We start from the raw sequence: 20,240 nt of genomic DNA on the forward strand, positions 1-20,240 counted from the left end.
GTTGCCACGGTAAACCAAATGCATTCCCATGTGGCTGATGATGCAGGAAATGAATCATGCAAATGAATATGTTTTTATACTTGGTCCCGATTTGCTGCCAAATCCATTTTACAGTGCTGTTGTTGCAGGTAATACACCACAGAAAATGTTTTCTTCTCTTCTTTTTTATTACAGAGAATGTTTATCCAAAAAAATCCATATCAGCTTGATTTAACCCAAAAGTAAAGTGATTTCCATGTATCTTTCATGATGAAATAGTGTTTGATGTAACTGCACTGCCTGAATATCATCTTTAAATAAAGTTTAAAGTTAAAGAGTAATGTGCAGCTGTCATGTTAGAAATAAGCAGCTGATCTCAGGATACACGGAGTGGTAAAATCCACATATTAACTTAGATGATAAACTATTTTCTACTGAGCTTCATCGTCATCTCTTGCATCTTTTGAAGTAACAGCACTTCTTACTATTATAAATTTGTAGGTTTTTCATAGCTCTCCATTGTAACAACTTGTCCCCCCCTCTACTCAAAATGTATCTAAAACCACTTATTAGAGCAGCATCTTTTGCAGCATAGCATAGTCAGAGCAAATTATCACCCAATTTCACCTCCACACGCTGCAATCCGTGTGCTTTGAAATTGTAATTATCTGTATGCACTTGAGTTTTATTTTTTACACTGTTGATCTGAACCACGTGTTTTGCACAGTAGATGCATTGTGCAGTGTACACTCAGTGACCAGACAGTAACAATTGCTTCTTCAATACCATGGAGACTCACATTTGAAAGAGCTGTCACACTTTTGACAGTGACTAAACAAGGGTCCTGTTGTGCTTCGGTATCAAAGCGAATCATGCAGACATCAGTGCTTTGCATAACTGCCCCAGGTGTATAAATGGATGTTCCTGTTTACTAAATCTGCTTTTAAGTTCATCCCAAAGGTGTTCAGGTGGATCGATGCTGGGAGCTTGGTGAGGTCATGAAGTGTTTTCTTAAAAGCGGGGGTGGCCTGACAGTTGGGGCTCTGAGTTACTGATCAGAAGGTCAGAAGTTCAAGCCCATGTACCATCAAACTGCCACTGTTGGGTCGTTGAGCAAGGACCTTAATGCTGTCTGTTGAGGGGTGACTTATCATGGCGGCGCTCTGGCCCTTACTGGGATGTGCAAAAAGAGAATTTCACAGGGCTGTTACATATTGTGAAAATAAAGGCTTCTTCTTATATTGTAAATTTGTGATTACTTGTAATAGCCTGTGCCACCTGAGTTATCTCTGTTAAGTTTTTATGTTCTGTTATATTGCGCACAGTCCATAACTGATCTATGTTTATGCAAATAATAAAGAATGAACCTCTAATTTTTAGGTCGCTGAGTGTACATTTAACAGAAAAGGGTAAATGGCTGTGGATTTTTATACATAGCCGAAAACATTATGCTTTTTGTTATCCGTGTGTCCATCTATCCCTCTGTCGCATTTTCTGAATGCAAAATCTCTGAAGTGAATTTCTTCAAATTTGGCACAAACATTCAGTTTGATCCTTAAACTCAAGAATTCATATGCTAAAATCAGTACAAATGTCTAAATAGCATCAAATTATGAAGTGATGACATTATGTCTGAAAGTTCAAAGGTCAACATTGCTGTGACAATGTTCTGCAAAAGCACTTTTCTACCCATTTTTCAACAGCACAAGGCTGCTGTTATACTTTCTACTTCCTCAATTATGCAAGGGTCCATAAATTACATGATATAAAGGTTTGTGCAAGGCTCTGTACTTACATTCGCATTGTCCTGAAACTTGTTATGGCCACATGGACTGTCTGTATGGTCATTTTGCTCATGGCAGTAGTATGTGCAGCGTGTTCACCAAGTGGACTCAAGTAGTGTAGTAGCAACTATGCATCCTTGATGTCTGCAGCTGTTCATCTGAACGTCAGCAAGGGAGTATAATCCCTTTTTAACTTGGGATCAGAAGGAGAAATGGCATGTAAGTTGTAACTTCATTGGCTTGCGAAGGCATACAACTAATATAACTACAAGGCAATAACTGTAGTTTCAAATAATTCAAACCTATGCTTCTGCTGTACATATGTGTTTTGGATTTATTTCAAATGTGAGAGTGTGCTTGGTGAAGCTCCGGTTGGTTGAACTGAACTAAATTAAACCCATGAATTGTCTGCACTACATTTTTACATCACATAAAGTACTTGTGTTGTGTCTTGGGAAATGTAGGAATTTTGCCTGAGTTATCATTATTATTGTTGTCCACAGCCAACAACTTAGCATATACTATGTGTACACGCTTTGCACATGAAATGCACACAATCCTAAGTATCATATAAACTGATGTATCTGTAATAGAATTTGTTTTTCTGTTGCAAACCTGGTATTGCCAGTGAAAATGCATTGCAGAAAAATGCCTCAACTTGGAAATTTCTCATGAGAATCACGAGGACAATACCTATTTGGCATCTGCCACAGGCCACATTTAGAGCAGATTTTCTGGTCTACACACTTGTGTGGTGCACATTTGTCACTGTTACCAGAACATTCCCAGATGCCGTGCTGTCTGCCTTCCTCGACCCTCTGGGTATGGGCTGTTGGAGCATTTCATATTCACATCACAGTACAATACCATACTAAATATTTACAACAGTATGCAACGCAGTGAGGTAATTTTTTATATATATATATATATATATATATATATATATATATATGACAAAGCAAAGTCAAACCTGTTTGTTTGGACAAAACCTGTTTCATTAGTGCAGCTAAATTAATGTTTCTGACAGACGAGGGACTCGAGGTCTGAACCCACCTGTTCTCACACCTGCAGGTTTTCTTGCTGCCTGCTTGCTTCTGAGTTTACAATTTGTCTCTGCCAGTTGCCAATGTGTCCTCTGGGTAAGAAATCCTGTAGATCTTAATGATTCTGGTCCTGCTCATCACTTCAGGTTCTTAAGCAATTCGTGTGATATTTTGTGTGATATTTTGTGTGATTCTTTGTCTTCCAAATCCTTGGTTAGAGTTCTTAGTTACAGCTATCCATCCTTGCTCCTTTCTGATGGGGCACATAGATTAAACAAAAAGAGTTATGGTTAAGAACTGAACAAATTTAATTTCAAATATCTGTGCATAAATCAACCAATAAAGGAAAACTTGTTTAAAATCTTGTTAACTGAAATGATGCTGCATCTTGTGGGTCAGAGGAACACTTGCAAAGCTGCAACTAATGTGCAATTCTCTATTTTAATAAGGTTAGTGTTTTGGTGTGTTGAATAATAAGAGAAATCTGCAAAATATTCTTTTTCTCCTTATTTCAAAACGTCAGGATCCTAAATGTTGGACCTACATGTGAGTTCCTTACAGTTTAGCTACATTTTTGCCAAAAATGCAAACATCAGGAGTCCTGATGCCAAGGAAGTACTTGAAATGATTTAAGAGGAGATCAGAATTACTTAGATGAGAACCTTAACTGAAACTTTGTTGGCAAGTGGCCAAGGTATAAGCAGGATAATACCCTTCCAAGTTGAGGAGCTGCATCATCCAGCACAGCCAGCCATGCAATTCACAATTTGGATGGGAATATTTTTTACTCTTAATGTACAGCTGCGCATGCCTTTACTTATTTGCTTGCAGGTTTCGTAATCTTTGCCTTATTGGGCTTTGATAGTGCCATTATACCTCTCGTAGGTGTCACTGATTTAGGGTTCAGCCCTGCATAAGTACGTCTGTATGACTCAGCATGAAGCAGCAACAGTGCCAATATTATTAACCACATCTCTCAGCAAAACTGTTGTGTGTGACTTACACCTGTGGCTGAGCCTCAGGCAGCCAGTGACTTGGTTGTCACTATTTGGCATAATGGCTGCACAAACAACACACTGCAGACGGTCAGACTTGGGTGCTCACTGGCACATGAAGCTTGGTTTTGACTTGCTGTCAATCTTATCCTTCCATCTCCTCCTCAGCTAAAACAGTTGCTATACCTGCGACGATGCCTGAGAGCAAAGAGGAGACAGGAGTCATTTTGAAGTGCATTTACACACATATGCACCATTAACACATGACTCGTACTCGAACATAGACGCTCGCCCTCCTAATGTCACTGATATGGACATCCCTAGAATAGCCAGAAGGAGCTTTTCGTGTCACCTATACAGGCAGTGAGATACAGATATAGAGTGTGTTCCATCATTCTGCTGTCAGACTCTGCCAGCATAGAAAGACTGTGAAACAACACTTTGGCGTTTTGACATTGTCTTTTGTGGCTTGACCTTTTTGTGTGGAGTCAAAGTCAGTCCCTCTCCAAGCTTACCAGTAGATGCTGTAAAATGTCTGTTGGTTGTCTTTATTGTCTGTTATTGCTATTATTTGAAACTGGGGACGGAGTTTTGTTAGTTTCATATCGCAAACGAAATTGAGTTTGGTGTGGTCACGCAGGGTGAAATGTTGAAGGTGTGATGAGAATTTACCACGTCACTGAGTATTTCAATTCATTCAGCGAGCCAGCCTGTAGTTGGCGCAGGCTGATTGGCGGAAAGAGTCGGACTGAATGAGTTGCCTCATGACCTGATACACTGTTACCTGATCAGAAATATTGCCTGTTTGAAGTCTATATTTTTAGGGTTTCTATTCTTATACTGCTTTCAGTGTAACTCTGTTTACTTCTGTTTCTTTTGGATCTACTCCCATTGTGACTTGCAAGGTCTTTTACCTAGTGTTGACACCATTAAGCGAATAAACTTGGAGCCCCAGTGAGAATACTGACATTTGCTTGAAGTGCTGTTGCTAAAAGGCTACACAGGAGTGCTGTAGAAATAGCAGGAATACCTGTCTATTCATCTCAACCTGACACCTTGTCTGTACCACCATTTGATCCAATAAAAAAAAGAACAAAAACCAAGCAACATTCACATTGTCAGTGTGAGAAACACCTTAAATGACCTCATTCACATAAAAGAAACTGGGTTTCGTATTTACATGACATTAAAAAAACTGTCACAGAAACATACCAGTAAGCGCATTCTTGGGTGTGAAAAACACAAAAAATGTACAAGAAGAAGCATCACGCAATGTTCTGTCTACCTGTTTTACAATATATTGACCTAAAAAGGGCAAAAGCAAAGGTCACCTTGTTGGAGGATAATGGAAAATTAGAATTCTGCTATTTGTTCAGCTTGTAATTTGTCCATGGTTTTCCCATGTGTGCGCTGGAATGATGAACAGGGTTCCTGACAGCTGTGTGAAGTTCTGGAGGAGGAGACAGGTTTTGTGTGGATGAGTCATGTTCTACCTTTGACTCACAGACAAATACCCCTGTCAGCCTGCCTGTCCATCTGCCTTTCCGTTGTTTTCTTCCACTTTGCCGGTGCACTAATAATAAACAGTACCAGCTGTAGACTTCCCAGCTGAAGCAGGCCTTCTGGATTTGACTGCACCACAGTCAGATACTGTATTTGGAGCTTGAAACCGTAATCTTTTGGTCACTTCCACAGATGGCATGAATGACTAATGTTGACCATATGGATTATGGTGTCAGAAATAATGCAGAAAAGCTTTAATGCTTGTCAAGATTTGATTATTGTAATCAAGTTTTAACTAAAAACACTCAAACCTCCAGTATTTGCCAGTGGTTGTCTCCTGCCCTATACTGAACAAGAACTTCATTTTTTTTTTTTCATTTGTTGTCTTCACAAATACACCAAAAAGCATCTTCATCCCAGAAATAAGTTGTGTCAGTGGTAGTGTGACAACAGATAATCATCTGTAATGTTATTATTACATTGTTAGAACTGTCAGAATGCTTGTGCCTGGTGGTTGTTTGCGACCTGATTGTAGAAAGAACACTGTAAATGTGCCTACAGCCTGTCCACTGGTGCTGCCATACCTGCACTATCGTGTTGGACTTGTCCCATTTGTTGCTGCCTCCAGAACAGCCTGCAGAAAATCAGATTGAACTTGGCGCTTTTGTTTGCCTTTAAAAGTAAATGCTGGTTTATTCTCCTTGCATGGTCTGCTGCCTCTGAGCAGGTTAACCCAGGAGTGCTTAAGTGCCACCTTGTTGCTTTTAGGATGATGAGAAATCAAGTCCAAATGACATTTAGCTAAATGTTGTTAGTGACAGCAATCTACATGCTAAGTTTTGGTTCTTAAAAAAAAAAAAAAAAACTTTTTATTTTTTTTTTATTTTTTTTTACACAAGAAACTATCCTTATTTTCTTCTATGCCCATGCACACAGATACAAACACAAAATCACTAGCTCATGCTCACAATGTTGTTTGCCATCTCCAAGTCCTGAGTCATGCTGTTGTTTAGTATCTTGTGGCTCGTGGCCCAGACTTTGGTCTCTGGCTCCCTGCGGATATTTGACAAGAAGCCACCGAGTGTCATCCCCAATCCTTTATCCTTTCATCTCTCCGTTCCTTCATCCCTCCATCCCCTCATTTCTGTCAAGGCGGTCCTTAGACACAATTTCTGCCTCGAACACAAAAAGGGCAGATGCTGAGGGACACTTGCTCAATACAAATGTTGAAAACCCATCTCTGTCCAACATGCAGTGCCTTACATTAGGGGCATGCGGTGTTGAGAATTTCAATTCACATCACACACCACTCAGCTCCCGTGTTGTCGTTCTTGTTTTTTTTTTTAGTTTTAAAAATTCTCAGTTTCTAACTAGGCTACTGCCTTTACTTAGTCTTTAGTCACTGGTTTCACACTCCTTCAGGCTTTCTGTCTTTTGCTCACGTGTTTATCGAAATAAGTACACGCAGTCATTCTTCATTTTGTTCTTATTTTTCCTCCCAGTTTATCTCTTGGGTTGTGTTTTGAGCCAGTTTTATGTGTAAAGGATCACGCTTCAATTTCCTGTATAATAACACCGCTATCTCAGCCTCTCTCTGGTGGCGATGTGTACATGCATGCTGAAATGTGCAAAGCCAGGGTGTGGGCCACATTAGACATAGTCTTGGAGTTGGATACGCCTCATATTAAGACAGCGATATTTGGCTCTCTCTCTCAGATCACAAATTATACAACAGTCTCCAGCATGCATAAGCTTCTGATAAGAGGAGTTCCAGGATCAGCCATAAGCAACGGCAGCCTAGATATCATCTTTTGAATAGCTGACCCAGTCGCTTTATAATGGATTCTTAACTACTATATCTCCTTTGTAAACACACGATTAGAGACCCAGATTATGATATGGATGAGGAATCCAGAGAAGTTCCTTTACTCAAAACTTACTTGTCTCCTCTTCTGTCCTCCAGGTACAAGTTGATTCGCAGACGAGTCATCTGGCTAATAGGACAGTGGATCTCTGTGAAGTTCAAATCTGACCTCCGACCTCTGCTCTATGAGGTCATCCTGACCCTAATGCAGGATCCCGACTTGGTGGTAAGGAAGCTACAGACACAAAGTCTTTTATTTTTGTAATTTAAATTGCTTATTATGACTGGAGTGCCAGGTCCCCCCCTCAAAAACATTGGACCCATAATGACTGAAATGGGCTGTTAGTGAAAGTGCGCAGTCAGCTACACAAACACAGTTTTCTGCTTAACAGCATGGAACCGCAGCTATTATGTTGCCGACTTTGCACAAACAAAACCAAACATCATCAACCAGCAGGGATTGTGACAAGATTTTGTCATCTAGTGTTTCAACTTACTTTTATATTTTCTTTGATATTTTGCTTAAACGTTTCTCACAAAAGATAGCTCAATGTTTTTTGAGTACCAAGCTAAATCTTGTATTTACCCATTACCATTTTTATTCAACTGTAGCCTGGATGAACCCCTGATCCTATTCTGGAGAAGTGGCTATTATTATGCTGCAATCATCCTTAGTTCAAATTACATTTAGCCATTGTTGGATTTTCTGCCTTATGAGCCGTGCACTTGGTTGATGTCTTTTCTCCTAACAGGATTTATATGAAATAATGTGGAATATTCTGTTTGTTATTTACAGTGTGAATCCTGGAAATCTCACCATTAGTAATCCACCCTTATAAAACTTCACGTTCAAACTCCATCTAATTGCCTGTCATACTTCATAATCCATCTTTATTTGGAGGAACTTTTAAATGTATGCTTTATTTGCATTCCTCTAGCAATACACTATCCTCTAATCATACTTTAATTAATATTATAATGTAATTAAGATAATAACACACATAAGGCAGAACCCACGCAAACATCATGCTCTAAAAATATTATTGTGATATAAAGGAGCATAATCACAGATATATTTTTAGCAGCTGTCTTATGCTAATTGCATGCCCCTATTAATGTCATATATGATGCATCAATCCATTGTGGGTATAATATATTTTGCTTTTTGCTTCAGTTCTGTTGTACTGGCCATACTTATCACATAGGTTCCGAGGATATGGTTCCATTTTTCAGTCATAATTACTATTATTATTCAGTTTTTAGGTTTTCTGTTTTACTTTCATTTCATTGCCCAGTGAAGCTGAATGAATGCGATTACTCATGCTATAAATTGGATTATTGCTCAAAGTTTTATGAGAGCAGTGATGGCTTTTACAGTTTCAGTGGCTTGCTGTTACATCACAGACTAGCTCACTAATCATGTTGTTGATCAATATCTTCTGGGCTGGTTAGAAACTCTTGGGCAGAATGAATTATTGATCATAAACTTTTAATTGACTCATTGGGAATACTACTCTATCCATCAGTCCAATTGCTTGTCAATGTCTATATTGTTATTCTATGCTCCTTGTTGTAATGGGATAGGAATCACTTAAGATAACAGCTACAGTACATTTATGTCAGATATTTCAGTTTCTGTACTTCACTGGAAGGAGTAATCACCAAGAGAGTCTTATTGATTTATCACTATCAGAATCCTACAGCTTGGTCTCTAAGGTTTCTGACCCCCTGGCTTGACTGTGTTACTAAGTTTTTATTGTGAAAATCTGGAGAATATAAGAAACAGAGAGATTGTAGAAATAATGATATCCTTATTATAGTTGCATTCAAATGGCCATTTAAATGAGCTGATTTGCACTAAGTGAGTTACAGTTTAAGGGTCTTGTTTAAAACTTGTCACAAAGTAGTTTAAACTAAAACTGGTGCTTTGGGTTCCTCAAAAACATCACTTTTCAAATTATGAGTTAATGGGGATGGATTTATTTTGTACAAATCTCTCTGTCTCTCTTCCTTTTTTAATTTTTAAAAAAAATTCTGCTGGACAGTATTGTCTACTTTGATAACTGACCCACAAATCCCACCCCTCTATGTTTTACACATTTAAAGAATACAAATCTGTAGTCATTTAGAAGTTAATAGTATTAAACATCCATTTAAAACAATTTAAGAAAAATCTCATTTCCAGGAAGGGGATTTCATGACTTGCCACTTTAATTCCGAAAGTATTCCCTATCTGCCCGAGTAGTAGACTTAGATGTCTTGTCAGAATGTCTTACACTGCAAAGAGGCTTGTGTGGAGAAACTATATGTGTTTGGAATAATTTTAAGTTATCACAAGCCAATGTCTTCAATATGTTCAAGAAAACTAAAAATCTGAAGTTTACTGATAGGCGACTGAGGAATCTGGCTGCAATAATGTGTATAATCTAAGTCATAAATTACAGGTGCAGTTCTTCTGCTGAGCTGCTAACCTGTTCTGAAGCAGGTTTCTGTCTATTTCAGATATCAGATCAACATGCCCACTTACCAATCAGTTCCCATTTAAAGTAGCGTCACTATTCTTCAAACATCCTGCAGATTGTACAGTAGCCCACTGTGAGAGGTATTTCTTAGGAGGGCAAGAGGTCATAGAGCTGCAATTTCATCTGTAATGTCATTATATAATGTTGTACAGTGATAATTTAATAAAATATCCAATAGAAGACCTACTGCAAAGCAATTTTTACAAAATTAAGCCATTTTTCCTATTGCACCTTTTATGAGGCAGTGATATTAATACACCTATTACCTCATGTTTACAAAGTCGGCAGTTTGTTGCAGCTTTCGTTCATAGTTTCAACTGCAGCAGAAGAACCAGACAGCTGTGTTGCTTTTAGCCTGTATTGTAATTCAAAACTCCTCCAATTGGTTTAGGATTATAGTTTATTCTCCTTGTGAGAGATGTGTGGCTCTAAACCAGTATACATGTTTGTGATCAGTGGCTTTGTGCAAAGAACCACAGCTTTTTGTGTCGGCGCTTAAAGCTAGATTCAGAAACCAAACCCTGGGTTGACTTACTGAGTTCATAACCAGGACTGCACGGTTTCTTATCCTGTTGTGTTTTTTAGATTTTATCAATAAGATAACAGAAAGACACCAAAGTTATGCTGCACTTTTTGAATGGTTTCTATACATTTGTTTTAAAAACATTGTTCAATTTTTGATTTTTTTAAAGTCTCATCTGATTTTTATCTGATTTTACATATTTTGTTGTCCAAGACAGAAAGAGATCTTTTTTTTTGGTTCTCCAGAGATATGCAAATATCTTCAACAAATAAAGGTGTATGTTGTTTTGTTACACAACCTGGAAACTTTGTATGCAGGAAATAGATATGTATTGACTTCTGTGAGCAGCATTTATGAGTAAGTCACAGTTTCTTTTCTCCTCATTTCCTTCAATACATTCTCTTCTTCTGTTTTGCAGCTACATTCTCTCCTCATGTTTACTCACAGATTCTAAACGCTTAAAAATAATCTTGATGACAAATTTAACTCCTTCTGCATTCAGGCCATTTGATTCCCAGTGGGAGGTAACGATTTTTAGAATTTGATGTTAAGCCAGCTTTGATGACATCAAGCTGACGTTTTAGCCGACAGTTTGTCCCATTTCTGCTCACTTTTCCTTGACTGCAGAACAGCTTTGAGGTATTTTAAATATGGATTTGTGCCTCCTGATTATAATCCCTCTTAATAGTGTTTTTGGTTGCTGTAGAGTAAATTTACTGTCCTGACTGACATCGGTTTGAGACCCATATTTTTACTGGAATTGAAGATTAAAACCTGACAGCACGGAGAGAACATGACAAACATGAAATTGGAGTGGTTGTAATGGGACCTATCTTAATATCCGAATTTTGCTGAAATACCTGTTACACCAGGTGACATGTTTTTCCCTGCACTAAATATTGGCATTCAGTGGAACTCAATGTAAGACAATTATCTGTATCTGAGACAGACAGCTAAATCTAAAACACTTATCATTAATCATTTCTTTCACTTCAAAATGCCTTATTATTAGACACCTATTTAGTGGTAAGCCAGCTGCAGCTGCAATTTTGGCAAATTAGTTTTGCTTTTCTGCCAGTACCATCTGTATGACATTTTTCCAAGGTGTAGGGAACAACTGTCATTTGTTTGTATTAGTGGAACACTTTCAAAAACATGAATAGTGTGTGCATTTATGTTAGTTTATCTGGAAATGCAGATGAATGTCAAATTATAGGAGAAATGACGAAAAAGTCTCTCAGTAAGGTGTTTGGCCACCAAAACAGCTTCAGTGCACCTTTGCAGTGATTTTGCGAGTCTCTGGGACTCTACTAGTGGGATTAAACAACTTATAGTATTTCAAAAAGATTCTCTGTCTTTTGGTGTTTTGATGCTGGTGGTGTCTAACCCATTGGTCTAAAATGTCATAGCTGTGCTCAGTTGGGTTGAGGTCTGTTGTGGCTATAGCATATCATTCACAACCTTTTTTAAAAAAAATGTTTTTTTCTTTTTTTATCAAACCATTCGGTGCAACATTCTGCCCTTTGGATAGCGGTATTGTCATCCTTTAAGTCCCACCAAGATCAAAATGTGTCATTATAAGATAAGGTGATCACTTAGAACAACTTTGTATTGATTTGCAGCGACCTTTCATTTTATGGGCACAAGCGAACCCAAAAACAAGCCAACAAATTATCTCCCACCGTATGCAGACCCACCAGATCCCTTCACTGCACAGGTTAAGGGTGCACATTTTGTATTTTATTCATCACTAATATATTATTTACAGTTTGTAGTTTACTCCACTTAATTGTTTGAGATCGAGTATTCCTTTCCACAAAGTAGTTTCCAAACCAAAGATTTTCTTTGTCTTGTTAAGATTCCCTGAGTCACTTCAGTATAATTTTTACAGATTAAGCCTTGAGTCACTTTAACATTCAGTTTGAACCTGCTGTTTTTTTAAGAATCGCCCACAGATATTTTGAGAGTGAATAATAATGTGAAGTAAGTGTTTTGACTGAATCATTGTCAGACGTAATGTATGTGCATGTGTGAGACCCATCTGAGTATTTCATCAAGCAATCTATTATCTTCTGCGCTTTCTTGAATTGGAATGCAGTTTCTCTCATTAGTGCTTTGAATTGCCAACAAGGCCAGTGCTGATGGCAACTGATGGGCCCCCTTCATCAACATACTCCTTTTGTTGCTCGGTAATATATGCAGCATTGCTAAAACATTATTCAGTATTTTACGATCTGGCAGACACAGGGGTGGCAATTTTTATATCCCTAAATCCAACAGTGTCTCAAATTTATATTAAAGTACTTTTATATCTTGAATGTACATTTTTCAGTGGTCTCGTGTGTCTTATATGTTCTCAACATAGCACAAGTGTTTGGAATGCATGCAAATTGAGGGCTGTTAAACCAGTTCATCAGTTGTAATTCTATTTGATGGACTCACAATGGCATGGAATATGTGACATTATATGCTTTATTGTCCCCTTAGCAAATATTTTTCTTGTTCATACATTTTACACACAGACTTCTTAGCCTACCTGAATGAACTGACTAGATTCTTTCATTCTGATCTTTCTGGAAGAAGATAAAACTAAGGCCATATTTCCAAACTAAAATCATTTTAATTTTTCAATATAAAAGAGTTCCACAAATTTAAACATTATTTAATTGTAGTTATTGATATGCAAATAATTGTGACCATGTAAAATTGTCAAATGTGATTTAATGACTCAATCTTACTCTGTTCTCAAGAAAAAAAAGCTGTATTTTTAGTGTATTTCGGTCTCCAGATCTTGTAATTGAGGCATTACAGTGAAAGTCAATGCTCTTGTTGCAAATGTTAAATATTGATGACATGTACTCCTTTGATTAATACATGTTATATTGTAGGTTTTATTTATTTATTTTATTTATTTATGGCATTATGGCAGCCTCAGAGTACATTTGGTTTTCAGTGCTTTATAAACAAACTATTCATAGTTAGTCATAGAAGGGATGAATGTTATCAGCTGAGTTGCTGTGATCTCTGCAGCAGTGACAGGCATGGGGAAAAGATGAGGAAGTTGTTTCTGTTGGAGCATGCTGTTTATTTAAATCAGTCACTTCATAATTGGAAAAATGCACCAGCTAGTGAAGTGTGATCCTACTGCTGGTTTGATGCTTGAAAATATAAACATGGTGCAAAATACGCAACTTCCAGAAAGCAGATTTACCTTTGAAGTGATTAGCATTAAAAGTTTGAAAAGCAGCAAGCATGAAAATAGAAATTTGGCATTTTGTTTCCGATGGTTTGTGTGTTTTAGGGGACTCGGCCACAACTATGGATATATTGCTGATATATGGAGTGAAAATGGCATACTTAACACATTTTCCTCCTGCAAATGTATGCTGTCATTTCAAGCAACACAAAATTAATCCATGATTAACCATTTTTAATAGTTAGAAATAAGCACATGAAGAAAATTTGTATTAGTGTGACAAATTATGCCATAAAGCTGACTAGGTGGAAACAAATATAAACAAAAGTGTTTTTTTTTTGTTTTTTTTTTTTTTTTACTGCCAAATTCATCATGAAAAGAAACTATGGTTTTGCCCTGACCTACTTTATTCAACACTTGATTGCTGTAATCAGGGCAGCATTAACACTGTTTCCCTGCAGTGAGTTTTTCAGATTGATTTGTAACAGAATACCTTGAAGAAGGTTGCCAGTCTCTAATGCTTTGGAAAGACACGTTTATAAAGTCATAGGGTCTAAAGACTAAATTAAGTTCAGTTTTTATTCATGTAGTCCAAAATCACAAATTGCACTCGAGTGGCTTTGCTGTCTGTGTTTAGATTGTTAAAACCCTCAGTTTGAATAACGGAAAACTCTCCACAACACACTCTCAGAGGGGTAAAAAAATGGGCAAAACCTCAACAGAAGAGGGATTCATCATTCGGGATGGACAGACAAGTGAGAGATGATGCTATTTACTCAAAAGAACATAGTGTCAGGATGACAAAAGTATAGCTTGTAAGCACAGATGAGGAATATGATTGCAAACATACCATTCGCCTATTGAAGTTAAAAAAAAAAAACAAACGGGAAAAATGGATAGACACACCGTGGGTACTCTCATGTTTAGAGACTCTCTATATTTTGGCCAAGAGGTGAAATATAGAGCCCATAACAGAGCCCTGGGGTGCTCCATATTTCGTTAGAAAATACTGGTGTAGCACTATTAGATGAAACACACTGTACTCTTTCCAATAAGTAAGATCTGAACCATGGTAGAGCCATAGAGGCCAAATAGTTTTGCAGTGACTTGTATAATAGAATAGAATAGAATATACAATGATTAATACTGTCAAAAGCTGCTCATGTAACACAAAGATGGGAGTTGGTGTTGTATCAGAGAGAAATCTAGTGTTTATTGTCACTGATTAAGTCGGGAAATAAGCTGCTCTGCAGCAAACAGTAAGCTTTATAATTCAGAGGTGCACACCTTCCAGTTTTGATTAACACCATTTGCATTTCTGTCACAGGTGAATACTTTTAAGCACATTTAGAGTAAAAATCACAATACACCGCTTGCCAAGACTTTGATAGATTGCAGGTGATAAGGTTTGTCTGCAGTACTGCTCGCACACTCAGGCGCTCACTAATGCAGAGACACATGACTTTTGTGTTCAAAATATGTTGTGAAAGGACCGGCTGTAACTGAATTGTCAGCCCTTTACTTTTCTCTTAACTCATTTACCTTCTTTAGTGTCTTCTCTTCTATCTGATCACTTTCCCCCTGGTGGACATTTTCACCTCAATAACTCTGACACTGCCAAATTACACTGCAAGGATATATAATAATTTAGGGGCCTCTTCCTTTTATAACATTAGGCAGCCTGTATTTAGCCAGCTTGGTGAAGGCACACTCCCACTCTGAGTGTTCATTCCTAAAAAGCTTTTTTCATGCTTAAGTGTTGGGGAGTTTGTTTTGGTCCGCCTAAGGCTGTCATTGAAGAAACATTGATTTATGGTCTTTGTGGTTGGTTGTATTCTTCATGCAATCTTCTGTTCATGTTTGGTTACTTCTGTGTTTCTTTTTCTTTCTGTTTTTCTTACATTAGTTTACCAGAACCTGAAACCACAAACTTGGGCTATTTTCTCTACAGCCATGATGAGCTAATGATCCAGAGTACATTAATAGATGCCAAATGTTGCAGTTTTTATAATGAACTGTATGTTTTTTCTCCCTCATAGGTGCGCATTGAGACGGCAACAACCCTCAAACTCAATATCCTTCCCATGCTTACACTGTTTTTCAGATTAGATACACCTCTTGGGGCATTTTAATTGATCTTGTGTACACTGCAGCTTAGTCAGAGCGAATGAAGAATGTTTTAGTGTATAGAAAATGTTAAAATGTGTCCATGTCCTAGTGAACTGCTTGTGTATCTATATTTTACATCCTAAGCAGTCTGGTTTCGTCTTTAACGCTCGATCACCCGTTGATGATTTTGAGTTCCGGACAGAACAATTCCTCCCAGTGAGTACAAACTTTGAAAGAGGAACTAGATTTCAGAATAACCAATGAAAAGCTCAAGTTTCCTTTATTCTAACACCTACACTCTGTCTCTCTCCTTAGTACCTTGAGTCCATCTTCGGGCTGCTCTTCCAGTTGCTGCAGCAGGTGACAGAGTGTGACACTAAAATGCAGGTGCTCCACGTCATCTCCTGTGTCATTGAGAGGGTAAACATCCAGGTGAGATTTGAGATATGTTTGGAACCTAGGTCAAGCGTTACATTTCCTATATATTTATGTACCATTATCAGCTACAATTTGAACAGGAAAGTTGATGCAAACTCTAAAATGTCTTTGCGGGAGCCCTTTTGTTGGACACCAAGGGAGATATATTCTCCTGCTTCTGCTCCGTGAAGAATAGCTGCGCAAATTGTAGTGATTGATTTAGATGCTACAGGGGACAGTTTAAAACATTACAACACAGTTACAAAACATTTGTCACCTTGTACTATCCCTAGACCACCAAGGTATAACAACCATCTGTCCTCACAGATAGGTAGACGTGAACTATTTTTCACATTCTCAGACGATGGCATTTGTGAAATGGCTTTGTCCAATTCTTGAATCTTTGTAAATCACAAGGCCTCAGGCAGCACTTGTCCCGATGTCTGCTCTCATTTACCATAGAGATACAGTATCCTCCCTGCCACCGCACTGCTATTATGGCCATATGGATTTTATTTTTTCTCTGAGCATCCATTGAATCACTCTAATTCATTTAACTGCCAACTCTCAAAAAATTGACCTTCCACTTGACCCCTCTAGGTTCTTTCCAGATCTATTTTAAGTACCTTCCCTTAAATGATTCCTTGACTCAAATCTGCCACAGAATTGGCTTTCATCCTAGTGAACCGTCATTCTGGGTAAGTCTTCCCCAGTCACTGGCCCTGGCTAAACTTCTAGAGTCAGTGGAAGTCCTATTAATATTCTAACCCTTCTCACAAGGGATTTTGAGCCCACAAAGAGAGGCAAAAGCTGAGAAAATGAAGCTATGAGTTGAACTGAACATGATGACAGGTATGATGAGATTTAGCTTCTTTTTATGCTGTCTCACAAATGTCATCCTAGGCTGGTTTGTGGGCCTGATTTTTTTTCACTTTATATCTCTCCCCAAGGCTGTATGTCGTCTCTCTCTGTTTTTTTCCCAACTGTTCCCTCTGCTCCTAGGTGGTCCTTATGAAGGTCTAATCAACCAAAAATCCACAGCCTGGCCACATAGCCACTGCGGGGAATATGAAGGGTTAGCACAAGAAAATGGTTTCTGAAGTCCTTAATTCAGTGCTATACTTTGATGTTTTAGAGTTGATTGGCTGTACAGTCACTGCATCTAAATTCCACAGTGGAACATCACAATTCCACACAGAAATGAGATTGATGGTGTCCACTTTGTGTCACAAATACCCAGATTTTTATAGGATTTAAAACAAAAAAGTTGATGACAGCTGCCATGCTTAGAGATGGTGGTAAGATAAGGTGATCACACTTATCAGCTATATATAATGCAGTTCTGAAAGCCCTTCACAGACTGCTTCACCACCAAACACACCATTATTCATGTGAGTTGTGAGTGAACAATAAACCACAGGTAACTTTAGATATGTAAATGAGACGTCTCAAAAGTCAGTAAAAACTGAGAAAGCTTATGGATGGAGGTGAAATCTCTTGAAAACTAAAAAGAGGTCCAATTGCCTTCTATTTAAGCATCAGTGATGACTATGACCTGGTTGATTGTACACCTATTACATAGGTTCTTATAGATAATTAGACCTCTAGATTTAGAGATCTAATTTTCACTGTCAAATCAAGAAGAACATATATTTTGTATTTTCAGCTAACTGTCCAGCATTTTACTTTCCTCAGGTATTCTGCTGAAACATGTTTGAATTGGCATAGCTAAAGAGAATCATACCTGAATTTGCTGGTGAAACAGACAAACTCACAAAGCTTTGACGGGACACATTATAATAATTGTACAGTTGCTTGTTTTTGTTTTGTCCTGCATAGACGATGGTAATACACTTTCAAGGCCCAGTAAGCAGTTGCTTGAGTGGTCTCTAGGTGTGTTTAGATATGTGAGGAATATCCATCCTTCTTTGCTGAGACAGCAGTGAATCAGAGATTGCCATTGTCATATATTCGATATCAGTCAAACATATTAGATATTGTGGAAAGGGCAGATTGAGTTGTAATTTGTGCTTTGCCAATTGTTGTTCTTTTGCTTCAGATCCGGCCATACGTAGGCTGTCTGGTTCAGTACCTGCCTCTGCTCTGGAAGCAATCAGAAGAACACAACATGCTTCGATGTGCCATACTCACAACACTTATCCACCTGGTTCAGGTATGGTGCATCTTCAGCCTTAACTGTATGTAATTTCTACATGCTTATACTCAATGTTAAAGTGCACGGAAGCATCCTTTTTCATTTAAGCAGAAATCCTAGTTTCTACAGTGATTGCTGGTACTGTTCAGTGGAACTGGAATAAAGTGTGGTATTATTTTTCTGGCTACATGTTGCTGAGGCTCCAAAATTGAGTTCTGAAATGCCTGCTGAGGAGACCTAGTTTTATTTGTTCACATTGCCCCCGCCAGTAAGAATTTATTACTTGTCTGAGTAAGGCATCCTTGGGAGAGGCTGTGCCTGTCCCAGGGATGATTCACTTGCTCACACAATTATACACCGATCAGCCACAACATTATGACCAATGACAGATGAAGTGAATAACATCGATCATCTTGTCATAATGCAATGTTCTGCTGGGAAACCTTGAGTCCTGACATTGATGTAGATGGTTGACATGTACCACCCACCTAAACATTTCAAGTCAAGCAAACCCCCACCCTCCCATGGCAACAGCAGTCCTTGATGTCAGTTGCCACCCTCAGCAATGTACCCCCACACACCACAAAAACTGCTCAGGAGTGGCCCGGGTAACATGACAGAATTAAGCTGTTCACCAGGGTTCCACACTCCCTAGATTTAGATCTTGTTGAACATCTATGGGATGTGCCAGGATAAGCCTGATCAAGGTAGGTCCCACCCTGCAACCCACAGGACCCACAGGATTCACTGCCATCAGGACATCCCCAGAGGTCCTGTGTCCATGCCCCACTGGGTCAGAGGAGTTTTAGCACCATGAAGGGAACCACCACAATATTAGGAAGGTGGTCATAATGTTGGGCCCGATCGGTGTATATGACTTCAACAACAGTACATTACGTATGTTTTTAGCAGTGCAAAGTGTTATGTTGTGTTTGTGGGATGAGTTGTACAGGGTTTTATTTTTGGTATCTTGGCCCAATATTAATCTGGTTTAACACTAACTTTAGTTAAGAAAAAATAGTGTTGGACAGAATCTCCACTACCCATGGGATTGAAGCAGCCTCTCTCAGTCTTCAATAAAGTTCAGACTCCCATGTGGTTGCAGCTGCATTACTTCACAGTGGGAGATGAAATGCTCAGTGATAAAGACATGATCCCTTTGAGAGAGTAACATAAGTATACATCTGCCAAACTGAATGTGACACTGAGGGTGTACAGCTGAAGGGCCTTGAATTATCCAACGCTGTTACTACATACAAATTAGATTTTAATATATACAATATAATGCCTTTAAAAAAAACCCAAAAAAACTGAGGGTAGGTTTTCTTGTGTTGCTGCTTGAGTCAAAATAGTTGCAGTGGACTACAAAGCAGTCCCCCCACTCAACCCAGCAATAAGCATACAGAAATTGGGCAGCATCGCAAATATCAACTATGTATGATACAAAGGACAATAGCAGCTCTCTGCAACAGAATGGTGGAGATGAGAGCATACCAAATGTTTGATATTTGACTATTTGACTTTAGTCCATCTGGGACCGGCATTATTCATCTGGTGGCGTTAAACCACTTTTTTAAACTCATAAAAGCTTGGCATATTGACTTATATTCAGAGTGGGTTGAATTTCGCCTTGAAGAAACTTGTTGCTTGTGATGGAGAGACAGGGTTGTACCAGCTGGGGATTGAGCAAAGCTCTCTCTCTCTTTTACACCCACATAGATACAGAGGGAGCATATTTAGACCAAATTAATGTCATGCCATCAGTGAAACAGTGTTGACAGTTGTGAAAAACTACTTGGATCTTCACACATTCATGCCCCCACCACTACACACACACAGTGATATTTCCATCATTTCTAAGGACTTATCCTAAACCTATCCATAGCTACTAATATTCTCATCAAACCTTAACCTTAATCTAATTCCAAAGTTACTGTATCATTAAGCCCAGTCTTCAACTTTTTATTTAACAATTCATATCATCGGGATTGCCTTTGTCCACCTTCTTGAGGCGAGATCCCACAGTGTGAGTGTAAAAAGATTTCTGTCCTCACAACAGGAGTAAAAACATGCAGATAACCAACACCCTCCCCTTTTTGCCCTTTTCCTCATTTTCTTGTTAGTGTTTTCTGTGAAGATACAAAGTGGCT

At 38.4% G+C, this 20,240-nt stretch overlaps 1 protein-coding gene across 1 annotated transcript in view; it reads left to right on the top strand.

Annotated features, from left to right (window-relative positions):
* The window catches only part of ipo11 (importin 11), a 131,074-nt gene that overhangs the window by 44,198 nt on the left and 66,636 nt on the right, over positions 1–20,240 (top strand). The window contains exons 16-20 of the mRNA XM_023282457.3: positions 7,268–7,394; positions 15,449–15,482; positions 15,694–15,734; positions 15,834–15,950; positions 17,995–18,108. Of these exons, the coding sequence (XP_023138225.2) occupies positions 7,268–7,394; positions 15,449–15,482; positions 15,694–15,734; positions 15,834–15,950; positions 17,995–18,108 (433 nt within the window). The remainder of the gene's footprint in view (positions 1–7,267; positions 7,395–15,448; positions 15,483–15,693; positions 15,735–15,833; positions 15,951–17,994; positions 18,109–20,240) is intronic.

The sequence above is a fragment of the Amphiprion ocellaris genome, chromosome 6 (assembly GCF_022539595.1).
Source record: "Amphiprion ocellaris isolate individual 3 ecotype Okinawa chromosome 6, ASM2253959v1, whole genome shotgun sequence".
NCBI lineage: Eukaryota > Metazoa > Chordata > Actinopteri > Pomacentridae > Amphiprion > Amphiprion ocellaris.